Source organism: Parambassis ranga, chromosome 6 (genome assembly GCF_900634625.1).
Source record: "Parambassis ranga chromosome 6, fParRan2.1, whole genome shotgun sequence".
Classification (NCBI taxonomy): Eukaryota; Metazoa; Chordata; class Actinopteri; family Ambassidae; genus Parambassis; species Parambassis ranga.
Genome location: NC_041027.1, coordinates 1042345 through 1070025, shown reverse-complemented (window position 1 = coordinate 1070025; position 27681 = coordinate 1042345). Strand labels below are relative to the sequence as shown.

Here is a 27681-nt window from a genome sequence, read left to right as displayed (position 1 = left end):
ACTATTCATGACATAACCTATATTTGAACTCATTTCTCATACATTCAAGGGTCCCTTAATCTTTGACCCTGATCACAAATCCTAAATATTTTTTCTCCACGAGAATAGTATCAGTGAATTATATTGGTAAAAATGTTAATTTGAAAGTCACATAATTCAAAATGTTGTTCATAAAGAAGCTGAAAATCTGTTATATTGTAAAACATAATTTATTCAAACTGTAAATAAGTAAATAAAAAAAAAAATATTGATATTTTGTTTTACCATAAAAAATTTTCCTATGCAAATCAAAGTTAGGAGACATTTGATGATTTCATTGGCAGTTTTCTAATTGCTTTAGCAGACTATTCTCTCTTTATGACTTCCATTCTCTTCTTGTAACTAATGAGTCAGCACTTTGAATTGTTGTCTGGGCTCTGTGTGTGAGAAATCTGCTCAGCATGCTTCAGGCACGTAGGCTATTCAGACCTTCCTGGATTTGAGGTCAAGCTCTGCCCTAACGACTATTAAATACCTAAATAATGTATATATTATCATTATTTCTGTCGTAGTTCTTCCCTTCGCCCGCGTTTCCCTCTTTCCTGTCCCCTCGCAGTGTTCCCAGCCCTGTCTCTTTCAGTGAACGGATCAGTGAGTTGCCCAGCCTGGTAGAAAATTGGATTTAGTCCTCTTCAAAGAGACCGGCAATATGTGCGTGTGGCCCGCCCCCTTCGCCCCCCTGTATGCTGTGACGTCAACGCGTAGCATAACCCCCGCCACTCCGTCTTCCCTCAAGTCTCCATCAGCCTGCTACTGTACTACCGTCAAGTCCGCAAAGGGGAAACGCGTTAGTTAAATATATTAAACAAATACAACGTCTTTGTCAACATTGGACATGGAAGCGGCGTCCTCATCCTCACGCAGTCAGTGCAGGTAGGACTGATAAGAGCTTGATATGGGCTGACGTGTGCGTCATGGTTGTCAAGGCTACACATGGTTTTCAGGCAGATATTAATGGAGGTCCGGTGGTGCTTAATCCTTTCGGTAAAGTTTGCAAGGCGTGTATTTTACTATGTTAAATTCACTCAGAGACGCCATGGTAGCGGCGTTATTCTGAGGATTACAGCAGCCTATCAGATGTAGCTCCTACCTGTGACGTAGTATGTTACAGGTGGTATCGCCTATACAAAACAATATTTACCGCATAAATCCCTCCTTCTCCTCTCATAAATCAGATTCTTTTCATATGTCTGCTCACTTAGCCTGCCAATCCTGTGACTTAGGAAGGCTACACATCCTTGGCGCTTATTAGCATAGCAGGCCAAACTCGCTTGTGTTGTGGAACTTGTGGTGCGTCTGACAAAGAAAAAAAAACACAATACATACATTCATACATAGACTCCAGCCTACCGGAGGCTGTTTGCTAAGGTGGCTGAAGGTAAACTCCTCGCAGCACCACGGACAGCTCCGTCCTGCTGCTGGCTCCCAGAGAACCGCAGCGGCTTACTTCCTGCTTGATGTTACGTAACAAAGGCACGTGCAATCCTAATAGGGGGTTATATTTCTGTAGTAAAATGTAAATATATATATATATATATATATATATATATATATATATATATATATATATATATTACATGTTTATTACATGTTTATATTTTTATATATATTTATTTATTTATATAGCCTATATATAAAAAGGAAAGAAAAATATATTATTATTATCAGTATAAATACTATCACACAAAACAAATACATTTACAGATATTTAGCTAGGTAGACAATACATGTTTTTACATTTGTTTAATATAAATAAATGTATGCCTACATAAATCTAGCTACTATGCTAACAAAACAGGTTGATGTAGCAAATTTAGGTAAGATGGTACATCTAACCAAGTACTCTCTATTACTGATTTTACAAAAGCATAAACCATTTACATATTATAAGCATATTTTGTTGAATTATAATAATAAGTGTACACACACCCCTCTGCACAAATGTACAATAGGTTGTGTTACATAGCTGAGTTAGAAAAAGTTATAGTGCTCTGTATCAGCAGTGTGTTATTGCACATTATGTGCAGCAGAGACATGTAAAAAAAAGAAAATAATCTTTATAGCTGCTGATGCCTCTGTGTTTAACTTCCTTGTGTTTATAAATCACTGATTTTTAAAGGTTAAATGGCTCCCTGTCATTCATCCTTCATATTGTACTAGCACCAACCCAGCAGTCACCTGATTGGTTGTCGCTGTTTGTGTGCAATACTGCCATTACCACCTGAAGAACTACAAAAGGGCAACTTCTGCAAGTGACAGGTCGATTGTGACAACAAGTCCATGACTCTTTGGTCCTAAAACAGTGTGACTGTTGATAGAATATTTCCAGATATCTTTTGAGTTAAATAAACAAACACAGGGAACATGTTGATAGATTGAACAGCCAGGGCCAGTCAGATGTAGCAGTCATCTTAGATGGCAGCTCTAAAATGGTCTCAAAGTCATAAGGCTCTGTCCTGCTGCAGATTGGTCTGCAGCCTGAAGTGCCATTATGTTTTAATAACAAAGCTTGAGGACTGACAGGGAACATTTGGTAAACGCATTACAACCAGACTTATATCCAGACTTTGTAATATTGTGCTTCTAGGCATTTCCAATCAAAACAACATCCCTGAATAATAATTCGGTTACTGTGTTCCAATGTTTATTATTTATTCCTATTTTTACAGTTTACACTATGTGTCTATGTGCCTGTATATCAAAGTGTCTTAGCCTCCAGCTGATCCTTTGTGACAGAATATTGAATCATACAAGAAACATGAAAAAACACCTACAGCTGAATATGCAATATAATGCGGTGGAGTTTTAGTTTCCCTTTAGCCTGACTGATGTTTATAAGCATTTATTGTGTTTAAAGTTTGACTGGTTTGGTCTTCAGGTACAGTTATGAAGAGTACAAGGAGACAGCTGACTGGCTCCTGGCCCACACAGAGCAGCGTCCTAAAGTAGCCATCATCTGTGGTTCAGGCCTGGGCGGCCTGGCTGACCTGCTGGAAGACCGTGCTATATTTCCATACGAGAATATTCCACGTTTCCCTACCAGCACTGGTAGGTCCCATTTAATAGAAAAAAAGAAAAAAACTAATAAGAATTGTTTATTATACATAAGCATGCAGCTCATACTGTGTACCTCTTCTGGTCAGTGCAGGGCCATGCGGGTCGGCTGGTGTTTGGCAGGCTGCAGGGGGTTGAGTGTGTCTGCATGCAGGGGCGGTTCCACTTCTATGAGGGCTATGACATACACACGGTAAGCTTTGCTAAAATGTTTGCTTCTGCTTCTTTCCTTTTTGTTATAAGAAGTGTGATTGATAAGTTCATGGCCAAACAAAGAAGTAGATGGTTGGCATGGCCTCCACTGCTTATTTGCTAACAGTACAACTGTACTGCTACCATCTGTCCACTGAATTCACATTTAGATTTGTTTTGTGGGATGATGAATTACATGAGATCAAATTAATTTTGAATCATCTCTGTGATAACACTGGATGCGGCTGAGTTCAAGGCATATTTTTATTTCTCCTTCTGCTCTGATTTGCGCTGCAAGTTGCTTTCTGTCGCAATTTCTTTCACAAGCCAACTCACTTTTGTCTTTCGAGACCTTGCTGATGCAAACGATATACTATACAGTATAACTAACCTAAAGCTGGCAGTTGAAACTGTGACTGTGACACATTGAGAAAAACATTCACAGGCCTTACTGGTGTGTGCCTAATCTTTAAACCCTGGACGTGACAGTTACTAGGACATATTATTGATTGACAAATCCCCTTTACTTTAAGTTGTAATAGGACACTGTCAAGTATTTGTTCCCATATGAAGGGAGAAGACATATAGTGTGATACATTCAGATTTGATCAAATCCTTATCCTTATCAATCCTTTTAATTTTTATCAAACTGCATCCTAATGATATTTGACTGGTGTTTGACAGACCACTGTGCAGTTACACTTTTAGGTAACAATTGACCATGTGTGTTGAATGATCAGCTGAGTCATGATGACACTAACAAACCGCCTCGCGTGTCACAGAGGTAGCATGTACCTGGCCTTTGACCCAGGAAGACTGTGTCCTGTTTTATGACCAGCCGAGATGTGTCATCACCACATAAACACATTCATATAACCCCACTGAATTATAAAATCCAGGTTTATATATACAATAATAGACGCATATAATAACCCTCTGTTTCCAGTTAGAACATTATCCAAGCAGTATATTAAATGATTCCAGTTGTACCATCTACATAAAATAAAGTAGAACTGAGAAGCTCAAATGTGATTAATCATTTAGGTGGTTCAGCTCAACATTTTAAGTCCTCCAAACACATAATTATATGTTTATTTTGTGCATAAACTATCATCAATCGTCAAAATAGAAGTCCAAGGGGTTTGAAGCCAGCCTCATGTGGTCATTTGAATAAATGCAGATTTTGGTGTTTTCCACGAAAAAAAAATCTTCTTGAATATCATCCAAGAGCTGCTTAGCAAATAATTTAATTAAGTCAACTCACTATTAACAACTCCCTGCTACCGTGCTACTTTTAACTAATGACACTCCTGTTATTGCATACACAGATCAGTACATTTCATCCTTACAGAACTCCAATCAACTAGGCCAATTTTCCGAAGCGACAGCACTGACCTTATCAAGATCCCAGGATACTTGACAGTTCTGCACTAACAAGAGATGGCTCTTTCTTTGGCAATTCAATCTGTTGAGAAACGTAAATAGAAAAAGCAATTTTTGAATGTGACTGCAGTGAAAAAGCATTTATGAGCCATCAGATGCTCTAAGAAAGGTTATCACAAAAGAGCAAATATTCCAAATGTGTACAAACAGCTACATAATATAAGCTTTTCGTGTTTTTTTATGCGTCAGTATTGTTCCCAGGTTACCTCAGTTTCCTAACTCCCATTTGTCTTGCTGTTTCTCAGAATCTGACGATAGTATGTTTGTCTCTCCAGGTGACATACCCAGTGAGAGTCTTCTTCCTGCTCGGAGTGGAAACTCTGATTGTAACGAACGCGGCTGGAGGGCTCAGTGGTAACTACAATGTGGGAGACATCATGCTCATTAAGGATCACATTAACATGCCGGGTTTTTCAGGACAGAACCCTCTGTGTGGGCATAATGATGATAGGTAAGAGACATGCAGAGGCAGGACTATGAAGACAGATTATCACTGCAGTCTGTTTAATGCTTTTAATGCTGCTGCAGGTTTGGAGTGCGTTTCCCCTGCATGTCAGATGCGTATGACCGTGAGCTGAGAGCTCTGGCCAGGAGAACAGCAAAGGAGCAGGGCTGCGACAGCTTCCTGCAGGAAGGGGTTTACTGCATGCTGGCTGGGCCGACATATGAGACCATCGCAGAGTGCAGAGTCCTGCAGATGCTTGGGGCTGATGCTGTGGGTTAGTACAGCTCCCTCATGTTCACTTAAAAGGACACCACTATTCAGAAGTTCTTAACAATGCATCTAAAAGAGCAACTGCACAGCTTACTACAAGCATTTAAATGAATTATTTGCACAGGGGGAGACAATGTGCTCTGAAATTGCATTTTTTGTAGCATCACCTTCTGAATTACGATGTTTCTGCTGACACTAAGTGAACATAGTCTACAGTACTGGGTCTGCATGCACCTAGGATGAAATCCCATTCAACCTCTTAATCAAATTGGCAGAAAACTGTGATGCAGCTCTGCCATGTGCAGACATATCACTGCTATTAGCTGCAAATCTAAACTATTCATTTGAATATATGTAAAACATCTTGGGCTGTAAGCTATAGCTATGGATGGCTAATGACATTTTATCTCATTAAACTGTTAAAAGATTGTGACGGACTATAGAAAAAGTTGAGAAATATGCAGAATATTCAATATAGTGTAGCATATTGACACCAATTTAGCCAGGTAGCTGATGAGCACTTAGCTTGTACAGAGATATAGTTCCTTTCTACACCATTATGTTTATATCCCACACACTGTTATGTGTGTATGACACATTTACTGCACCTAACAAACCATAGCTACACCTTTTTTACTTTTTATCTGATTATTAATATAATAAGAATGTAGAATTGACTATTACAAACCAGCGACAAACCATAATGAAGCTAAGTTATAGCTAGCTCGACAACCATCGTTACATCATTGGTCTTAGCTGTATGTAAGATATTATATGGCAATATAACATATTAGTACAGTTACAGTATGTTTTTGCATGTTTATTGTTGGCTAATATGGACAATTAAGCATTGACTTCTTTTGAATTCTTCTTCTAAAAATTAGTATGCAGGCTGTTAACAGGAAGTTGGATGCAGAGTAATGCATGTAAATTCTGTTCAAATATTTATAAAACTTTGAAATGTGTAAATATCATAAGTCAGTATTCCATTATATTGCACAACCTGTTTTTGCTGCTGCCAACCAGCCAAAAATACCATTTAATTAGGGGTTTGACTGGGATTTTAAACTTCCAGTTAAGCCCATTTGTACTGCATTTCACAGTGTGTAACTTTTGCTCCTCTAGAAGAACTTTGTCTAGTTATCTTGGTGTATCAAGTAAATGACAGAAAGCCTGCACTACAAAATGGGAGCTTGAAGGACATGACAGCTAATCAGACAGGGAGTGTTCGATAAAAGTTGTTGTCAACATGCATTATGGGAAATCCAAGTGTTTGAATCTTAGGATTCCATAGGGCTGCAGTCAGCACATCTCTGCTCTGATCTCATGTTTTAAAGGGTTTGTATGTTTGTATGTTTCTACATACCTTATCAAACATCATCTTCTACCCTCTGTCCAGGTATGAGCACAGTCCCAGAGGTGGTGGTGGCTCGTCACTGTGACATGCGTGTGCTGGGTCTGTCCCTCATCACCAACAAGGTCGTGATGGATTATGAGAGTGTTGAGAAGGCAAACCACGCAGAGGTGCTAAAGACCACGGAACGTAGGACCCAGGACCTCCAACGGCTCGTCAGCCATGTCATCACAAGGCTCTAGTAACTTCTAGTATTCTAAGATGTGTTTGCAGACAGCCTAACAGTAAAGGTGATTGGATAATCATAGCTTTGAAGAAAAAAATAGGTGCAGAAGATAAGTTAAACAGAGGCGGGTAAAAACCAGGGTAAAAATATGAATGGCAATATTACAATGAGAGACAATCCTATTGGCCAGTTCAGGATTGAGTCGCATGACAATTAGCAATGTTTTTATGACAGCTGAAGAGCATCTCTGGGTGACGTATTGACTTTTGTTGTTTGTTTTAACTTATGGGAACTTAGATCACAACATACTTTGTGATCAAAGTATACTGTTCCGTTGTTTAAAATGGCAACGTTCTCATATATTGCAGAGCACAGATCAATAACTGTAACAAGAGTGGAGCGGTGGCGTTTGTGTAACCACCAAGTTTGTATTTCTGTTCTGTGCTGTGAGGTAATGGGGGGGGGGGTTCCCCTTATCTGCCTGCCATTATGAGCAAACAGATGGCTAAACCTGCAACGCAACCTGCAATGCGGTCACTTTACGCTGCTGGATAATCACATGTTTCCTTTAGTTTACTGACACGGTCAGACTCTACAACATGTTTTACCTCATCTTTAGATTATTATTCAGCACTGGTGTGACCTTTTTTTACATGAATACATGCTAAATGTCTTATTTGCCTTTCTGTCAGCCTGTAACTGTAATACATAATTTTTTTCAGATGGGCTGGTCATAAGAAAACACAGCTTAAAAATACTAGTAACTCCAAATTATAATAGCTGCTATTTTAGAAAGAATATAGAGTGATCTGTTATTTTGTGATCTTCGTTAGAAAGTCACAATAAGTTCCTATTTTAACTATAAATCAAAAGTGTGTATAGAGAAGTGAAGTCCCACCCCTTCAGATGTATCACCATGGAAACAGTGGTCAGCAGTGAGAGGAAAGTAATTTCTCAATGCTGTTTGAATTACATCTGAATTACACATTCAGTGTTTGTCCATTTAAATCAGCAACTGGAGACATTTTTCACACAGATAAGGTCCCATGGGGTGAGGACTTCACCTTGTTTTACAATAGTTACTCTCTGACCAAAATATATATATATTTTTAAGCAGATAAATCTCTATTATTAGTAAAAAGTATGTAAAAGGATTGTCAATCTTTTGTCAGATTTTAGTCAAAATAGGAAATGTGAAGAAAGTTTAATCAGCTTCTAGAAAACTCAAAGACCATTAAAGGAAATCTCTCAGTGTGAGTGTGAGCATACAGAAACGGAACTAATCACCACAAAAGAACAATCTAAAGGAGAACCATGATGTATGGAGGTCTCTCTGTACTTGGATCTGTTTTATTGCACACTAAGAGACCACAACACTGTAACACCAGAGCGGGCTATGACACTTGGACCTGTGTGTTTACGTCTCTCTCTCTTTCTCTCTCTCTTTGATCTGAAGGCTCTTGCCAGCTTCTCTTGACAGTCTCATTCATTAATGCTGGAAAGGCCAAAGAAGTCCAAGATCAGCAGTCTCTCTATCTCTTAGGCCATCAAGCTGCTAATGCAAAGGGCAATTCCACCCACACACACACAAGCCGGAGGTTGTCCATTTTTTAGATGCATTTTCTGAAACCTACAAATCGCATGAATGTATGCGCTAGTGCTATACTCTCTTTTTTTTTCCATTTACACAAATGGGATTAAGAAATTTGGCAAATTTGTTTTCTGTTGTCTGGTCTTCCTTATGAATAATATTGTCTTCTTAGTTTAATCATATTTATTGTGTTCAGATCTCAGGTTAGAATCAAATTCACTTAATAAATTTTGCTGCTGTTAAATAAAAACTTTTTTGTGGTATTTTTTTAAGTCATGGATACATGCACATGTTTGTGTGGTGTGTACTGAGCAAGCCCACAGCCTGAAATCAATCAATATGGAAGTTGTTTTCAAGGAGAAAAGGAAGTTTCTTTCACTTTCAGAGATAATGAGGATCAGTAAGCAGGGAGACATCTGTGAAAAGCATAAAGATAATGGCAAACACACATCTTATCTGCTCATCCACACACACACACACACACACTGTCTTCAGCTTCACTTTCTTTCAATCCTTCACTTTAAACAGACCTCAAACAGATGAAGTCGCTGTTGGATTGAGATGAAGTGGAAATGGCTGTTCCATGCCTTGCTCCCTTCTTTTACATAATTTATCTACATACAGCATGTAGAGGTGCAGCCCACTGTGGAACTGAAATATTAATACAAATGAGCTGAGGCAGCCGACAACACAAAACACAACACCTATGCTCGATGCCTCACAATTTTGCTTTACAGCAAAAAGCAAGACATCTACAAAGATGTGCAGGTAGTGGGTTCTCTGCTTTTGGATAAGGACAAGTGGGAAACAGCACACACACAAAGACAGATGATGAGAGGGGCTAAAGATAGTGAGAGAGGAGAATGAAGTGTGTTTGACTCGGCAGTCCCCACAGGCTGGCGACAGGCTTCATCTGTCACTGTGCCAACTGAGCCTATAGGGCCCTCTATTGATTATAATAGGGTGAAAAGTGAAGCAGAGGAAATAGAGCAGGACAGCTCTGCTGAGTTTACACTCTGAAATCTTTTACCCTTATCTCACATAGGCTGATCATATGAAGCGTCATGTACCTGTGCTGGGTACCGTGTATAAAAACAGCAGTGCTGTCCTGTCATTGGATGTGAGTCCTACAAGCAGAAGAAGCAGCATTAAAGAGGGGATGTCTCTGCTGACTTTCACACGCCGCCTGCTAAACGAGTCGGCTGCCAGCAGCATGTCAGCACTGTACCAGCATATGCAGGGTGGGTCTGGAAAACTACTGCTCCACCTCTGTGGAGATGTGATAGGTCAAGTTCACACTGCATCTTTTGGCAAACCTGGTGCATCTGTGCATCATCTCTATCATTTTGACAAGGTACCAATCAATCAAACTTTACACTAAAGCTCTCATTAAAGGTAGGGTAGGGGATTTTGAAAACTCAGTGAGAGTCAGCCAGATTTTGAAAGTAAACACATGCCCAGATTGACGATTTAACAAAAAGTGCATCAAAAGGAAACCTCCTACCGTACCTTTAAAGCTTACTCAGATGCACTCTCAACCCCAGTAAAGATTAAAGTTAAAGTTTGCCACTATGAAAAATGAACACCTATAGGTTTCTGATGAGCCATTTTGAGTCCCCGTGGGAGGGTCCAACCATGTTGGCAGTGATTAAACTTCCAGTGGAGCTGAGTTGGCACCTGTCTGTCACTCAAAGTGGTCACACCTACAAATGCAAAAATAAGTCCTACAATTGTCACAAAAAAATATCAACACCGCCCAAAACATGGAGGTCTATTGGAATTGACTCACTTTTGGAGACAGCCCCTAGTGTCACCAATTGGAACTGCAGGTTTTTAAACATCTGCGACACCTATAGGCATAGAGCCACCAGCCTTGTCACAATTGTCACTAAAACAGCCACGCCTTTACATTTTCAGCCTTAACACTATTTTAACAGGTGCTGTGTATAAAAAAATAAATAAATCCATCATGAACAAGGAGACTGACCTAAATTAGAAGCCAACCTCAAGTGGCCATTTGAGGAACTGCAGTTGCCAGGAGTGGCACTGTGTAGTATTTTCCTCCCCTTTAAAGTGGATCCATACTCTGCAAAAACAGAGAACTCCCTTCCCCCTGCAGACGTTACGCCCACAAAATGACGTCATTTTTTGTTTTTAATCTCAGACCGCCAGTTGTGCAGCTCTCTCGTACACATTGCCCGGGCAGAACTTTTTCTCTCAAGGCTGTGCGTCAACCATGCTGTGATTGGTGGTGAATGTGGAGAAGCGCAAGAGCTTCTTCAGGTGCAGAACACACAGACAGAAGGAGGAAGTACAGCAATGATGGACTGTTTAGATGAGCAGCTGGCAAACAGCTCCTGGAAGGAGAAAGACGGCGCACAGAGGAGAGCGTCTGTCCAAAAGGTGGCGATAAAAATTAATCCCAGTATTGATCACGGTGTTACAGTGGCTCGCGCACATTAAACACCGGGAGACGGGATGTATTATTGCAGACAGTCATCCACACGTTCACTCACACAGACCAGAGGTCTGCTACAGTCAGCCAAGGCAAATTCCTAGTAATGTGAACCCCCTTCACTTACATGGCAATAAACACGATTCTGATTCTGACCTTCTATCTATTGTCATGCTGTACGCCCTCTTCCCTGAGCATTATCAGCTCGTTAGGCCAGGTAACCACGACTGTGCTCACATTTTACAATACAATTGTCAGGACCTGGTGTTTATTTATGGTTTTGTTTTCCTTGTTTTGGGTTTTTAGTTTAATCTGTGTTTAGTTATTGTATTTTCCTGTAGTCCTGGTGTTTTGTCTCCCTGGGTTTGTGTTTAGTTGTCTAGTCTTGTCTTGTGTTTCCTGTTTTACTTTGGTAGTCCTGTCCTCCCTGTGTATTGTCTTGAGTTTTGCTTCCTGTGTTTTCCCTCCTCGTTGATTAACTGCCCTGCCCTCATGTGTGTCACCTGTGTCTCGTTGCCTTCCCTGGTCCCTGTGTATTTAGTCTTTGTCTTCCCTGCACTCTCTGCCAGTTTGTCTCGTCGTCACTCCCGGGGTTTTTTCTCGTCGCTCACAGATGTCTGGACACTTAGCCACAGTCTCGTCTCCAGGTTATGCCATGCCATGTGTTTTGACCTTGTTAGCCTTTTACCTGGTTTTTGACCTAGCCTGCCTCAGGATCTAGTTTATTGTTTTTGCCATGCCATGTCGTTTTTCCACTAGTAGTGTGATTTTTAGTTTTGGACTGTTTGCTCTTTGCCCTCCTGGCACAAAATAAAGACTGCTTTTGTTTTTGAAACTGCTCTGCTCTCTGCAACTGTGTCCTCCCACACCACAAACGCTGACAACAATTGCATTGTCAACCTTTTGTGTGTGACGTGCGCTGCGTAGGATGGCCCGTATGAGGAGTTCTGCACACACGTAGTATGGTACCTCTTTTTTTTACTCTTACCACCCCTGGAGCGAGTTCTCTGTTCTCGTGGAGTATGGAACAGCCTTTATACTGTTGATATAGTAGGCATATAGGACCTATATATAAATGTGAATTTTTTTATTATTAGGCAAATGCCAAAATGAGATGTTACTTGAGCATTCAGAGGATTTAAAACACATGTGAGTCCACTAGAGAATATTATTTCATCTCATTGAGCAGCAGAAACATGCTTCTAGGGATACTTGTCCTCCTTTTCATTACTGTCTTATTTCTTCATCTGGAATTTTATTACCTCTTGCAGTAAATGAGTTGAAGAAATATATGTGAGCAAGCCTTACATTTCTTTTTTTTCCACCCTATCCTCATTCTCTTAATGGGATCTATGGCCACCTCCCCTGCACTGTAGAATGAAAATTAATGAAAAAGTTATTTTTCTGTCTTTTTTTCTTTAAGAATTTACATTTATTATGTGGGCTAATCACTGCTGGCTGCAGGCACTGTGAGAAATGTGATTAGTGTGTGAGCACTAATTAAGTCTGTGAAGCCTCACACACACTGGCAGACAGGCTCGGGGAGCTGCATGCTTAGATACACACAAATGCGCGCACACACACACACACATGCATGGAGACATATGGGAATCCACATACACGCACATGCAGCAGATCAAACACATACACATAGCATCTACTGTAAAGAACGATGATGCAACAACAAAACAGTTGATGCTCATTTGCATCTCTCTCATCTTTCACACACACACACACACACACACACACACACACACACACACACACACTGAGGCTACACACTCATCACTCTGTCCACTGCAGTGCCCAAGACGCCCTATCACAACTACATCAAGCTTTTGGCAGCGCGCACGCACACACACACACGGACGCTGACTCAGATAGATGCTGAAGGTGGCGGTGCGCCCCCAGCGGCGGTTGAGCGGCGTTGCCGCTTCTGTATCAGGGTTAAAAAGCGGCAGGCGGCGCGCACGGGGCCACAGTGTGGGCTGTGTGTTTGAACAGAAGACACAAAGTTCGGATTTTTTTCCCTGACCAGCAGCAGCAGCAGCATCCTTCGAGACCATCATCATCATCATGGCAAACAAAGCACAGCAGCCTCCTCACCTGCACCTGGCCGAGGTCACCGCATCCCAGTTCCTCGACATTTGGAAACATTTCGACACCGACGGTAGGAGTTTGATTTCAATAAATTCAAAATTAAGAATATAGATGAAATGCAGCCGAATGAAAACGCTAAAAAGCAAGAAGAAATTCTTAAACAATGATAGATGCAACCTTAAAACAGAACTTCTCTTTCTGTCTCTCGGGACGAACGCAGAAGTTTATCGCATATAAATCTCAGGAAGAAATCCATTATTAGTCATCTTGTCAGTCCTGAGAGACAGAAGTTTTAGCGCTATTTTGTCAGTTAGGCACTGATGATATGAACAAATAAACCTCTCTCAAATGATATGCAATAACAGCTGCATGAAGAAGAGAAAGAAAGTTGGAGAATTTTTGTAATGATTTTTGGATGTATTTTATTTTTACCATCTTAAAACTTTCGAAATCTGCACGGATCCAGCGTTCACTTACTGACTACTGGGTGTGGATGGTTAATAGGAAAGTGCGGTGGATGCTGCTTTGTGAGCGCACCCGGAGAGGGTCCTTGGCACTGCAGTTTCTTTCATTCACTTAAAAGTGTCATTTTGCAATTAACTCTCTAGCCAATTAGTGTTTTTTTTGCGTGGATTCAAGTGAGCTATAATGACTGGCGTTTTAAATGTCACCATGTGTCCTGCGATATAGATTGTATTGATCGGCTTCCAATAGCAAACAGATTTTTATTGATCGGTCAGTTCAGGTGGCGGTGCGCTTTACGCAGTGGATATCAATTAAAAATGGATATATGTGACGTGACGGCAGAAAACATGTCCCGTTCTTCTAATTTATTAACCTATACATACGCACACACACACACACGTTCATTGCGCAAGTCTTCTTATGGGTCTTATTTTGAAGGTCTATGTGCAGACTCCTCTGAGGATTCAGTCTATAGTGATCCTCCTCATCAAAAGAAAACCTTAATTAACCACCCACTTTAATATCATGGATATTTTACTGGTATTAGTACATTATTTACAGTATGAGTGCTTCACAGTGTCATTTCTGTTAATGGCCAAGTAACTGATTTAAAAACTCAAACACTTCTGGTTGTATGATTCTCTAAAACACACCTGCAGACAAGGCAACTGTGGGTGTGTTTGTGTGTGCGCGCGCGCACGCGCGCACACAAACACGCGTCACCTATTTGTTTTGCACACACCCTCCGGGGGATTCATTGTCAGTGTGATGTGTTCTGACACCAGTGCACACGCTGAAACATTTTCCACAGGGAAATCAGGGAGGAATGAGGAGATGGGTGGAGGGACTGATGAGCTGAGCTCCTCCATAAGAGAGCAGAGAAAGTTTTAACATATTGTTTTGTTTTATTTTTTCCTGCTGGGCAGGTGTTGTAGTCCTAATGCTGAGGTATTTTACATGTTGGGTTTTGCAATGAGCCACTTTGCAAATCAAATGCTGCCACAGATTTGGCTGCAGCATCTGATTTCTCCTCTCATTATACTGCCAGTGTCTTCTAGGCCTGTGCAGGAATAAAAGAGAGATGGCTAATTTGTTTGCTCAGATTAAGTAAACCTCTCTGAGTTGCAGATTAAAAAAAAAACAAACAAATACACAAGAGGCAAAGCACCTAGAGATGATACTGATGAAACCACATATTCCCTTGTTGATTGCCCGGCATCAGATCTTATCTCGGATTGCATCATTTTGCAACTTCTCTGCTCTGTGTCCCTCTCATCTTTTCTCTACCGTCTCCAACAGCCTTCTGCTAATTATAGATCATTTGCTGTCAAATATGCTTTATTGACCTGGATATGGAAATTTTGGAAAACAAAAAATCTACTTTCTGTAGTGACTCTCTCCTTTGAAAGGCAAATGCACTTTATATAAGCTTTAAATATGCTCTTATACGTAGCACAGCTGGCCACTGAGAGTTTTTCTGTATTGAGGTTGAATTTTTAGAATCACAAGTAAAGCGTCTTTACCGGCATCCCCAGTGACGCAGTATCCCAAAGACTGTGTGTGTGTGTGTGTGTGTGCATCAAAGCCAAAAGTGTTTATTTGTGTAGCTTTTAGTGCTTTAATAGGAAAATGAGAGAATAGTTATGAATGAAACGACATTTCAACACAAAGTTCCGAGCTATGATCAGCTGTAAAATGTAAATATGACATCATTGATTCTCAGCACATACTGCATGACTTGATCCCTAAAATATTGATGTGGTTTTATATGATGCAGCGTATATGTGTGTGTATGGATGGATACACTGCTGAACATATAACGACAGTTCGGTGGAGTAATATATTCATAAATCAAGGCTATAAGCCTTGTAGTTCATCACATCTTAAACTCTGTTTAATTATCATTTCTCTCTAGAGTGCTAAATGTCAATAAGACCCACAAGGAGAAAAGGCTCCATAAGCAGCAAGGCATTTCGCTGTCCCACTTATTGAAACAGCAGAGTTATGTATTTATGAGTTTTGATAAGAACGCTAAGGAATGCGCATATGTGCACACACACACACATAAATTCATGGGTAGAACAAAGGTGCTAAGATGCCGGTTGGATAGAGAGAAGGAGTTAGATCAAAGATGACAGAGAGAGAGAAAGAGAGAGTGAGTTAGAGGGAAAGGAGAGGAAGTGGATGGCATAATAATCTTTGTTAGCGTTTAATGAGGCAGGCTCTGCCTTCCAGGCTTTTATTGAAGCAGCTAGTCACATCGTTTAGAGCCATCTGTCCAGCCATTCAGCATGATTGTTGATAGAACATTGGCACAGGTTCACATAATACCTAGGTGAAGTGGGCACTCTCATTTGTCCCCTGAATAGGTACTGTCAGGGCAACAGAACACCAAGAATAAGAAGAGGAGGGAAGAAGAAAATCCAATTTACAGCCCCACAAGACGATTTTGCCATGGCAGAATTTCATAAGATGATAAGATGATTGGCAGCATCTTAGCATAAGAAAATTAACCCTTAATTCATCAAAATGACTGATAGCAGACAGAAAAGTATATTCAGGTAAAATTAGTCTAAAGAGGAGCTTTTTTTGTCTTGTCAATATACAGCAGCCTATCTACTGTATATTGATTGATCCTCTTTTCCTACACTCTCCATTGAATCTCAATATTGATATCTGATATATGAAAAGAAGCTGCTTGTAGATCATCACCTTGAAAAACCAAGAAAAGCAGTTTTCCATAAATAGCCTCTCCTTTGCATTCAATCCTGTGAGTGAACAGTCTTTGAGGAGTGATCAGTTTGCATCACGTAGGTCAATAGTGTGATCTATTAGAGGGGAAGGAAGAGAGTTACTGGTAAAAGGCTCATGTTTGAATCAATACTGAAAGAAAAATAGATCCATGATGGGATCTGTATGACACTGTGACCACAGTGGGTTTTTAGCATGTTGCAGTAACACATATACTTGTTATGTCCTGTCTGTCTCACAGGGAATGGCTACATCGAAGGGAAGGAACTGGAGAACTTCTTCAAGGAGTTGGAGATGGCCCGAAGAGGAGCAGGGGTGGTGAGTTCAAGGACTGCAGGTTAAATGGCAGATTCACATGCTCTGACCACTCATGTTTCACTTTCAATTTTGCACACGTGCCTCACAGGATCCCTCAAACCCCACATTCAGAGAAAGGATGAAGGAGTTCATGCAGAAGTTCGACAAGAACAAAGACGGACGAATTGAGATGTCAGAGGTAAGGCTGTCAAGCCATGGCATTGTGATGCTAACACAGGAACAGGCAGCAGAAAGTAAGCTCAGCTGCCAAACAAACAAACTGCTAGCTTAGCTTATCTTAGCATAAAGACTCCAAGTAGAGAAATATTAAGCTCCAGTCAAATGTTTTTTACACATCATCCAAGAATTATTTTTTTAAAAAAGGATGGATGGTCAGTCAAACAAATTCGTCTGCAATTATGAAATAATTGCCAATAATAATAACTAGCTTAGCTTAGTTTAGCATAAAGCAGAAATCATAGACTTATTCTCTATCAAACCTTAGTTAGATATTTTTAAAGTGACAGCAGAAAAATATATGAAGATTAATGGATACCCTGCTTTTTAGCCAAGTTCTCTTTTAGCTTAGTGTAAAGACACACAAACAGGAAACAGCTCTACCAAAACTTTTAGATTAACATTTTGGGAAGTATTAGTGAGAGGATGGATTGATCCTATTTGTATACGCAACCACAGACAGTAACAATCAGGGTCAACAAACAAGACACAGACTGGAAACAGCTTAGTGTCACAAAATGATTTTGACAAATCAATTTTCTCAAGCGTAAGTTGAGAAGCTGATTAAAGACTAGGAACTAGGCATTTTGGGACATATGACTTTTTCATTCAATTCTTGTCAAGAGTAAGATAATCACACGTTATTTTGCATAACTTATATATAGTATGTAAGAAGCAAAAATTCAGTTAGCTTAGCTCAGCATAAAGATTGGAAACATTATAGACCTATATGTCTATCAAACACTGTGTTGATATTTTGGGAAATATTCACAGAGATTTTTACGATGTGTTTTACTACATGAACACTGCCAGGCTAGGAGGGTAAGCTAACTATGAAATATTTAAATAAAGCTACACATAGCATCTAAATAAAACTACATTATAAAGTCTATAGTAATATAAAGTATATATTTGTAAAGACTACAGGTAGTTTGGTCACTATAATGTAGCTCAGAGCTGAAACGAAGATTTTCTTGCTCTCTGCAGATTGTGAGAAAAGTTGTAAAGAACAAGAACAGATAATACACTGAGACAAAAATACGGTCCAAGCGAGAGGCTTGGTCAATACTCTGATCGATTGCGTAAATGCTATATCTTCCTGATGGTCTCCATGGAACGTCGGTTTGGTATATTGCTTTCTCTCAATTTCACAGTTTTTAGTGAGTGATTTGGAAAAAAGGTGTGAGACAGAGCTTTTGCAATATCAATACTCTACCGCTGACATGGAAAATCTGCAAATGAGTTTCAGGTTCAATCCTGCATCGTCTCAAACAGTCAGAAACAATGACTGTATCTAACTTAGGCATAGCCCGGTTTCTGAGGTTATGGCTCTCTATTATTTATGTCGAGTTGCCCATTTAAAGGCTTTACGGACAAAAAAGCTCACCAGTCTCCATCTTTGCCAGCATATCAGCTCCGTCATCTTGTGTTCTCACCACTCCCCTTTTCTCTGTCATGTCTCTGCAGCTGGCCCAGATTCTCCCAACTGAAGAGAACTTCTTGCTCTGCTTTAGACAGTTTGTCAGCTCCAGCGCCGAGTTTATGGCGGTAAGTGTTTCTGAGTGAGTATGGATGTCCCTTTGTATAACTGATGCTACTCCTGACAAACCCGCCCATTTGATCAGTTCTTTTGTAGCATGTTTGTACTTTTTTTGTGTTCAGTCTGAGCTATCATTAGCCAGCACTCACTTAAAACAGACTGCTACCCTTTAGTGACATGTCTATTTGTGACGGTATAGTTAAAAGTACCTGTATTACAAATCCCCATCCCCGCCTGAGACCAGATAAGTGGCTAATAAAGTGAGGGAGGAGTCTGAAAGTGTATCTGCAGGATATTTGATGTGTCTGCTTGTGGAGTAGTGCAGCCTGGGAGGAACCATTAGTTTCCAGTCTTTTGCTGAGTAACTGGCCATTGTTAAATGCTTAAAAAGTGAATGGACTTCTAAAGACGCATGCAGAGAAGTTATGACTCGTTGTGCACAAGCGGACGTCCAAGTAGTTGGATTGATTTGATTCTCTTGGCAGATAAATAAACGTATGTTGCATTTAAAGCTTTTGCCAGCAGTGCACATTAACCCCATCAGTCCTGAGTAGTCTCAGAAACTTCATTTTTAATCTGGCAGGTGCATTTTAAGCCAACTAGCACTGGAAAGAGAATATGCTACAACAAGGTTACGCATGCTAGAGCCTCAGAAATACACAGGACCCATCTAAAAAAACATGTTGGTGTAATCTGATGTAATCTGGCAAACCTTCAAGCAGAAGTCTGAGGTTCCAGGACCCCTGACACCGTCAGTGTATTTTGTTTTTATCCTGCTTTTAAGTTTCATTTTCCAATGACGGTTTGTGTTACTTGAGCTCGGCCCTTCACCCCATATTTTCTGTTTTCAAGGACTAAAATATCAACCTCATGTTGCAAAGAATGTTTCCAGAAATTGAGTTGCCAAATTTAAAACACAAAAAAGTCTAAACAATAACAATTGCATCCACGATTTTAGAACCAAGAAAACAGGAAACAAAAGACAAGACAAATACAAAAGTTAAATGAACCACACCATGTATATGTTTACTTAATTAATTAAATACCAGCTCCAGAAAAAAAGACAAAAATGGCAGATTTCATGTTAGGTCTGCTACCAATTACAAACCAATCAGACGTTGTGAAGAGGCTGTCCCTGTTCCCTGTGACATGTGGAGAAGGAATAATGAAATAAATAGAAGACGAGATGAATGGATGAGAAAGGTGTGGAAGGCAAGAATGATAATATGAAGGGCAAACGAGTGAAAGTGGGAACAGTGAAGACGTAAATGAAATGTCGATGGGACACTTTGAGAGGCAGAGTTTGAGAACATAAAACAAGAGAGGGGGATTAATCAGTCTTTGTTGAAGAGTGTAAGTGGGCAGAGAGGTTTTTAAGGGTTAGAATGAGAAAGCAGAACTTTCTATTTTCAGAGTCATATATAATGGATAACAGAACCGTAGCTCCTCTTGGCAGAACCCAGAGGAGGAGGAGGAGGAGTGAAGGAGGAGGAGGAGGAGGAGGAGAAAGGGGAAGGCCATCCATATTTGATAAGCAGGCCTTCTTTGGACAGGGACAGCTGCTAGATTAAAACATTCATTAAAATTACTTTCTCTCCCTCACTCAGTCCTCTCGCTGTCACCCGCTGTCCTCTGCTCTGTATGTGGCTGAATGGGATTGTATTGAAAACGGTGTGATTACAGTGACTGTTCTGGGCTTTTGCGGTCGTCTCCGAGAATCATCAGACCCCCTCGGCACAGTTAAAGAACAAGCTGAGGGGTCGATCAGAGAGGAATTACTCAGGAGGAAGAGGGGGTGAATGTAAATCACCATGGAGACAGGCTTCTTTATATTAAAAAAATTCAATCAAACTTTCTCTTTGTTTTGATTTTTTTCAGGCATGGCGGCGATATGATACAGATCGCAGTGGCTACATCGAAGCAAATGAACTGAAGGTAAACTATACTCGACAATACATTTATTAAAACTTTTTTTTTCATCTCTATAATTTTATTTATTCATCTGTTGAAGTTGTCACTTATTATTTTTCTCTCTTCTTTTTCCCTCCACACACATTCATGTGCACAGAAACACACACAGAGCACAAACCCTAAACTTTAACTGACACCCCCTACTTCATGTAATGTTGTGTGATCAATAAAAACATCTATTCCATCCATATTTTTTGTCATGACTAGCACTATTTATTTAAAAATAAAAGTGAATAACATATAATCAAGTTATACTAATAAGACTGGAAAATAAAGGCAACATTTTGAGGCAATGGAGAGCAATTGTCACATTTACAATTGTCTCAGCAGCTTAATTTCTGGATGGCCATATATGCCCCCCCCCCCCCCCATCCTTCCATCCATTGTCTATTGCAGGGCATCAGTCGACCAACACACTATCACAATACCACTACTATCCTCCTCCATTACACCCTTTGCAACACCTTCTGAGAACAGGGACCAGGTGTAAAACAGCTTCTTCGTAGAACCACTGATGTAACTCATTTAGTAGAAGGAGCCCCAGAGACACAGTGTGTGTATCAAAACAACTGCTGTATCTTAAGGGAATATAGTACAATATAAAGCTGAAAATAGGCAAAGTGATCCTTTAGTTTGTGAGTTTTACAAATGACTACCAGGTGGATTCACCTTTGTCCATGTGGATCTTTAAGTCTTTGCAACATAATCTTTATTCACATTAATCTGAATCTAAAAGACGTTTTATACATGTCGGGCTTTGACACAGGAGAGTTGAATTGCATCTCCACAGCAAATTCCCTGCTGTTTTGTTTTTGTTTGAAATGTGAGAACACTTTAAAGCTTTATGAATCACACAAATATTATTTACATCAACGCCTCTTGGAAATGTTATGTAAAATTACATAAAGGTAAGAGCTCCTCGTCCGGGGAGCTGAACATTACTGGGCAAGTGATCATGTGTAGATCAGGCTGCTCCGGGGTTGTTATGGGAATCACGTTTCTTCCAGCTGACCATGGTGCAGATGAGTTACTCAGGTGTGGCTTTTTGAAAGCTTTTGGAACAATACAGATGAGATCTCGGGCAGCAGACACGTGTCTCGCCACATAATTGTCAGCAGACATGGAAATTATTGACTCAAGTAGTCTAGAAGGGATTGAATTTGTGTGATGTAATGATACTTCAGCATACTTTAGTTATTCTTTACTTTTGTTAGAAAACACTAATAAGACTCCATATAATTTAGTAATTTCTTCCATTTATCCTTGTTCTTTTTACTGCCTGTCATTATTTTCTTACCCTCCTCTTATTATTTTTCTCTAGATCTGTGACCTTCTGTGTTTCATGACATTTTCTTAATATTAAAAGCATCATCACTCATACCAAGTGTCTACATCCTTAAAAATGTATGTCCTGTGTATCTTCCACTACATTTTCTTGCCTCCCCTGCTGTGCATTCTGGTTCTTGTAAAATTGATGATCAGGCTGAGACACTTTTCTCCCCCCCTCTAATCTGTGTGTGTGTGTGTGTGTGTGTGTGTGTGTGTGTGTGTGTGTGTGTGTTTGTATGTGTGTGTGTCTTCAGGGCTTTCTGTCAGACTTACTGAAGAAAGCTAACAGACACTATGATGACCAGAAGCTGCAAGAGTACACACAGACCATAGTAAGACTCACAGTCACTCACACTGCATGTTTAGCATCAAACACATGGAAGCAAAAGGAGAAAAAACTCAAGTCATTCAGCTTCTCATACTTGCCCCCTGGTCCATACTCACAGTATGGGTAGGTTAATGGTCAATGGTTCTCTACATATAAATTGGAAAAATCTACAAACTGAGGATTTTAAACACTAACCCAAAAATTTGATATCATGTCCCATGTCTAAACATAACTGTTTGGGTCAAAAACTGACCCTTTAACATTTTTAGCCTATTAGCTTAAAACGGCAGGGTGAACTTAGCCGATTTGTAACAAACTTCTCCACCATTTTTGACTACCCCACAGATTCTACACCTTACATAAGCACAAGAGGACATTTTAGAAGTTCATTGTTGTACCCATACCCATAATAAGTTCCTCACACCCCAAAATACCCTTATACCTTACCTTATGTATTTACTGTTACTACAACAAAAACTGTCAAACTATCAGTTTGGCTAACACCACCATTATAACTTGGCCATCTTTTGTGTCATCACCTATAAATCCATTCTGCCATTGTTGTGCATGGAACACATTCTGGGTTATTATTCTACAAAGCTTAACCCACACTGGAAGCAAAATCTCACTGCTGGTCCTCTAATAAACAAAAAGAAAGAAAGAAATCTAAAAGAAATCACACATTACAGTTACCAATTTCATCTCTCAGCCAATGGAAATCACATTGCCCTTTATTTGACACCATAATTCTATAAAACATCTTTTTTTTCTGCTTTGCAGCTCAGGATGTTTGATCTGAACGGAGACGGGAAGTTGGGCCTCTCAGAGATGGCTAGGTAATATGAAGTTTTACTTACTTCTGTAGGCCGTATAAATATTGAAACACCAATGATGTTAACTGCAGACAGATTTAAATAATGTAACCGCTATTGTGTCTGCTAATAAAAGTCCCTTTCTCCCACAGGCTTCTCCCTGTTCAAGAGAATTTCCTACTCAAATTCCAGGTATGGAGCAAACATGGCACCGCAGACACAATGGAGTGCAGAATATTGTGCAAGTATATTTATCTTTCACTATGTGAACTTAGTAACCAAAATAAAATCTTTGTTTTCACAGGGTGTCAAGTTGACTACTGAGCAGTTCAATGCCATCTTCGCATTCTATGACAAGGTATGTGATGTTATATTAATAAATGCAGACACACTTAAACACACGTCTGATGTTCTGGTCCTAAAAGTAGCACTCTTCATATTTTATTAACCACAAATGTGCAAATATTAGCCTAACCATACCTGTTGTTTAAAGTTTTACTTTGTAAGTAGTACTAACATGTTAGGGGTAATGTGTGGAATTGAGGTGTGTGAGAAATGATTGCAGCTTGATGACAGAACTGTTTGTTTTGAGTTTCCTTTTTTTGTTTAAATCATGAATATGCAAATTTTCTTTGTCTACCAGGGAAATGAGTTAGGCTGGCTTGGCCCACCTGTCCCCTTTGCAAACAGCTCAGGTTGGCTGAGCAGTGGTTCAGTTAATGGCCATATACTTTCCACATTAGCAGCAGATTGTTGTGGAGGTACCACAGGGATACAAGGCAAAGGGGAACAGAGAGGAGAGTGCAGAATGCTGAACATCTGCTAAATCTTTTTTTTTTTTTTTTTTTTTTTTTGTTTATGACATCTTGTGATTTTTGTCCGCCTCAGGGACTTACTATAATCTTTGGAGCTATAAGAGTTTTTGGAGGAAACTAGCCATTTAGCTTGATGCAATACGGCACCGGTTCTCTAGTTAGCTCGGCTGTGGTGATAAAGATGAACTAAAATATGTGCATTGCATTCACAGTGGAAAACTACAATAGACTGTTATCTGTAGGCATACTATGACTGCTTGATGTTTTATTCAATTTTTACTGTCTCAAGGTACAGTATATTGCACCTTAAATCTATTAAAAAAAGTTTTCTGTCAGGCTCCGCCATTAAGTTGAATAGCAACAAAGTATTTAAGTAGTTCTCTGCATAGGAGCCACATTAATCTACAGAAATGGACAAAGAGGAAGTGTGGGGTGGATCTGAGGTTGGCAGGTGATGCTTGAACTACTAGCAATCTGTGATGACACTCACCTGTCACTCAAAGTGCTATGAATTTGCATTGCCTTACCTTACACTTGCATGCATACACTAGTCATGTATAGGGGAAATTACACGATGGCCTGTGACTAACTTTTGAAGCCATGTGACCACTTGGGGATCTTTTCTTCATTTTTCAGACTCAGAGGTTGCCACTTAATCTCGATTCAGGGGCCACATCCTATTCTATGACTCACTAAATTTGACCTTTGCAGTGTACAAAAGGTCACTACGAGCGATGAGACGCTCTGGCCCACAGAGGAATTCCTGTCACAAAGCTCTGCTCCTGCCGACTAGCAACCTTAACTGTTGCTGCTAATAATTACATTTAGAAATCCAACCTTTAGTGGCACACAATGAATCTTTGGGATTGCTTGGAAGAAGACCTTTAAAATGAGACGGCCTTGTCACATCAGTGTGATGCAGTCAGTCCTCAAATAACAGCCTGTGAATTGAGACACATCTTAATGTGTTGATGGGCTCCATGAACTTTGACTTTGAGCTATGAATGTGTAAGCGCAGTGACCCTGTGCTAAGAGTTTTTGACAAACTGTTCAGTAATGAACCTTCAAGCTCAGTATTCTTTATGCTGTTTTGATTTCTGGCCCCTGTCCGGGCCATAGTTAATGTCTGTGGTCATGGAGCTGGAGTGAGACATCAGAACGGGGCCACCCCCGTCACAGCAGCAGGGCTGGGGGGAGGGGGGGGTTGCGTGCGAGTTCATGTGGTGGGTTGGAATAAAGGATTGCATTCTCTCTGGCTCACTTGCAGAGCACAGGGTTGATTGTTCAATTATATATGAGCCACTGCAGTCTATTCATGTTGACACCCTCCGCGAGTGGAGCACCACCATTTATGTGTGTATTTAGTTTCATCATTTTGTGATGAGCTCAGATGAGATTGTTGTGCTTGGCGGAGTGTGCCAGGTCAGCCAAACACTAACATGGCTCAAAGTACCATGGTGCCTCCAAACTGTGCAAACACTTGACAACTGTCTAAAATGCCGGATGGCATGCAACTATGGCAAATATATATATATATAAACCCAAAAAACAAAAACGGCTGATACCTGATGTTGCTCCACTTTCCTGTAACTCTACAGAGAACTGGCCCATTCATCCTTAAAGGGGAAAATAAATAGAATTCACACTTTATTCCCAGGATCTAGGACACTTCAATCTGGCTTTGTAAACATCAAAGAGCATCTCCCAAAGTAAGAAAAAAATAAAAAATTGGCAACACACTCAGTTCTGAAGTCATCTTGAGACTTTATTTCTGGGCCCAAACTATAAACACCACCATGAGACATAACTCATTAATTAGCAAGGATACACCATATTGACTCCCTGCACAGAGTTGTGAATGGGAAGCTGTTGTTGTTTTTTTTAATCATTTGGCACATATATTCATGATTGCTGCCATAAAATAATAAATGAAGTTGAGCTGAAGTAGGTGACAATGGAAACCATTCAGTGACTGCTACACTGTTTTTTTTCATTCAAATAATCAAGATTTGATTTACTGACTGTTGTTGTTGGAAATGAAACTAACTATTTGTGGTGTTTCTTCTAGGATGGGAACGGCTACATTGATGAGCAGGAGTTGGAAGCTTTGCTACGAGACCTGTACCAGACAAACAAGAAGGTCAGAGAGGGGGATAAGCTCCAATATTATTTATTGGCTCAATATACATCAAATGCATCTTTATACATTCGCAGAATGACATTTTATTCATTACCATGGTGACAAGCCCTGCCCAGACCAGGAGATTTTACATGCCCTTGTTCATATAGGACCATTTGAGGGTGCATACAGCCCTAGACACACACTGGTCATTTTAATATGCAAACTTACACAAACATTTGGGCGACATCTTATTTCAAAAAAATATCAGGATTCAATCATAATACACATAATTTATAGCACAGTTAAAAACAGGCTACAATTATTCTGAGTTCCATCATGTGCCCTTTTACTAAAATAAAGGCTCCACCATTAGTGTAAATGTATGTATATGTAGATGGGATGTTTTGGGGAGTTCGATCAAGTTAACATGGATATATCAGCCGTTCCTCATCAGGAAAGCTTAACATGAGGTCGACATTTCAGTCCTTGAAAACAAAACATGCATGCTTATTTCCCCAACTGCAACTCTATGTGTTCATGTGAGCGGGAACTCATCACAATGGTAGCTTTAATTGGCGATCGCTCAACAGAAAATCTTATGACTGTGTGTTTTAAGAGTATGTTTACTTAATCACTTACCCTGATTTTGATAGCTTACTTAACTAGCAGGGTTTTTAACTGTGATTAAAACTAGACTTGACTGTAGGTGAAACCAGAACATTAGGTAAAAACAGGGCAACTCAGACTTCTGAGTGAAAGCTTACGTCTTAACACAGATTGAGCCTCATGCCACTTGGCTTGGCACTCGGTTTGTTTACTTTGCGTTGTCTGTGTTTCAGGAGGTGGACCTGCAGAACCTGTCGGGCTACAAGCAGAGCATCATGAGCCTGTCCGACGGAGGGAAACTGTACCGCGGCGAGTTGGAAATTGTCCTCTGCAGGGAGCCAATTGTGTGACTTCTTCTTCTTCTCTTGTTGCATTGTCATCAATTTTCTATGCCTGCCCCGCCCCTATTGTCCTGAGACCACACCCTCTTCCAGCTGAGTGGTAACATATACCAGGTGCATGTGCCGGACACCCCTTGTCCACCAACCCACCCCCACCCCCACCCGGCCCCCTCCTTATAAAAATAATTTCCCAAACCCTGCTCCTAAGTAACAAAGTCAGAATGAATGATAAGTGCACTGTCAGCACGCATTTTCTGCTTCCTTTACCATGACCCGGCTGGAACCTCGAGCTCCACCCTCCCCCCCTCCCCATGCTGTGCCCGACTCCACAGAAATTACCTATTGATGTCCACTATCCCCTCCATTCCCCTCACTCTTTCAACTTTGCATTAAATACAATATATATTCAAACAAAGCTGCAGACAGGTGTGTTGGAACTGGTCGCATTTCTAATCTGTGATGGAAATAAGAATAATTTTCCCCACTTCTATTTCTCTGACAACATCTTTACCATTGCAATGACATGATTTTCATTTCCAGCTTTTGTTTTATGGCTTATACTGTCAATTGAAAATATTAATAAAATATATTACGATTTGGCTTCACGTAAATGGCTTTATTTATTTATGCTAGAAAATGTGTTGTGTCATAGTTACATTTCCTGATTGCTTTCTGTTGTGCTGACCTTTTGCATTACCAATATGGCTGCTTTATTGCGGTGTCCCAGCTGTAAACTGCTCCCTCACTTCTCAGTCCAAGAAGGATTAACAATGGTGCGAGACGGCGTGCACTTTAAATGCTTTAGGGTCTCTTTACAGACACACATACGGCAGTCGTCACTGTAGCTGTCAGTGTCAGGGCAACTTGTGACTGCAAAGCTTTTAAAATTTAAATTTGC

General features: G+C 40.2%; 2 protein-coding genes across 3 annotated transcripts; both read left to right on the top strand.

Annotated features, from left to right (window-relative positions):
- The first annotated feature begins 784 nt into the window (after nucleotides 1–784).
- Nucleotides 785–8634, top strand: pnp6 (purine nucleoside phosphorylase 6). Of its 2 annotated transcripts, none has more exons than XM_028408095.1 (7): nucleotides 785–912; nucleotides 2918–3087; nucleotides 3183–3286; nucleotides 5004–5179; nucleotides 5257–5447; nucleotides 6843–7038; nucleotides 8480–8634. In XM_028408095.1, coding segments are annotated over exons 1-7 (876 nt in total). In that variant the 5' UTR covers nucleotides 785–874; the 3' UTR covers nucleotides 8481–8634. The 2 variants fall into 2 exon arrangements, with proteins under 2 accessions (XP_028263896.1, XP_028263895.1); XM_028408094.1 differs by having other exon boundaries at nucleotides 6843–7087.
- Nucleotides 8635–13058: 4424 nt separating this feature from the next.
- On the top strand, nucleotides 13059–27394 carry calb2a (calbindin 2a). The gene is made up of 11 exons (XM_028407958.1): nucleotides 13059–13239; nucleotides 16627–16703; nucleotides 16792–16881; nucleotides 18387–18467; nucleotides 20338–20394; nucleotides 22014–22091; nucleotides 22868–22923; nucleotides 23052–23091; nucleotides 23204–23257; nucleotides 25783–25854; nucleotides 26676–27394. The coding sequence occupies exons 1-11, from the start codon at nucleotides 13146–13148 to the stop codon at nucleotides 26790–26792; spliced, it is 816 nt and encodes a 271-aa protein (XP_028263759.1). The 5' UTR covers nucleotides 13059–13145; the 3' UTR covers nucleotides 26793–27394.
- The last annotated feature ends 287 nt before the right edge of the window (nucleotides 27395–27681 follow it).

What these genes read in the sequence shown, in the direction of transcription:
- pnp6 (XM_028408095.1), top strand. Translation starts at nt 875, where the DNA reads ATGGAAGCGGCGTCCTCATCCTCACGCAGTCAGTGCAG. An exon ending in AGGGCTATGACATACACACG is followed by an intron (nt 3,287 to 5,003) that starts GTAAGCTTTGCT and finishes TTGTCTCTCCAG; the next exon opens with GTGACATACCCAGTGAGAGT. An exon ending in TGTGGGCATAATGATGATAG is followed by an intron (nt 5,180 to 5,256) that starts GTAAGAGACATG and finishes ATGCTGCTGCAG; the next exon opens with GTTTGGAGTGCGTTTCCCCT.
- calb2a (XM_028407958.1), top strand. Translation starts at nt 13,146, where the DNA reads ATGGCAAACAAAGCACAGCAGCCTCCTCACCTGCACCTGGCCGAGGTC. An exon ending in ATTTCCTACTCAAATTCCAG is followed by an intron (nt 23,092 to 23,203) that starts GTATGGAGCAAA and finishes TTGTTTTCACAG; the next exon opens with GGTGTCAAGTTGACTACTGA. An exon ending in TCTTCGCATTCTATGACAAG is followed by an intron (nt 23,258 to 25,782) that starts GTATGTGATGTT and finishes TGTTTCTTCTAG; the next exon opens with GATGGGAACGGCTACATTGA.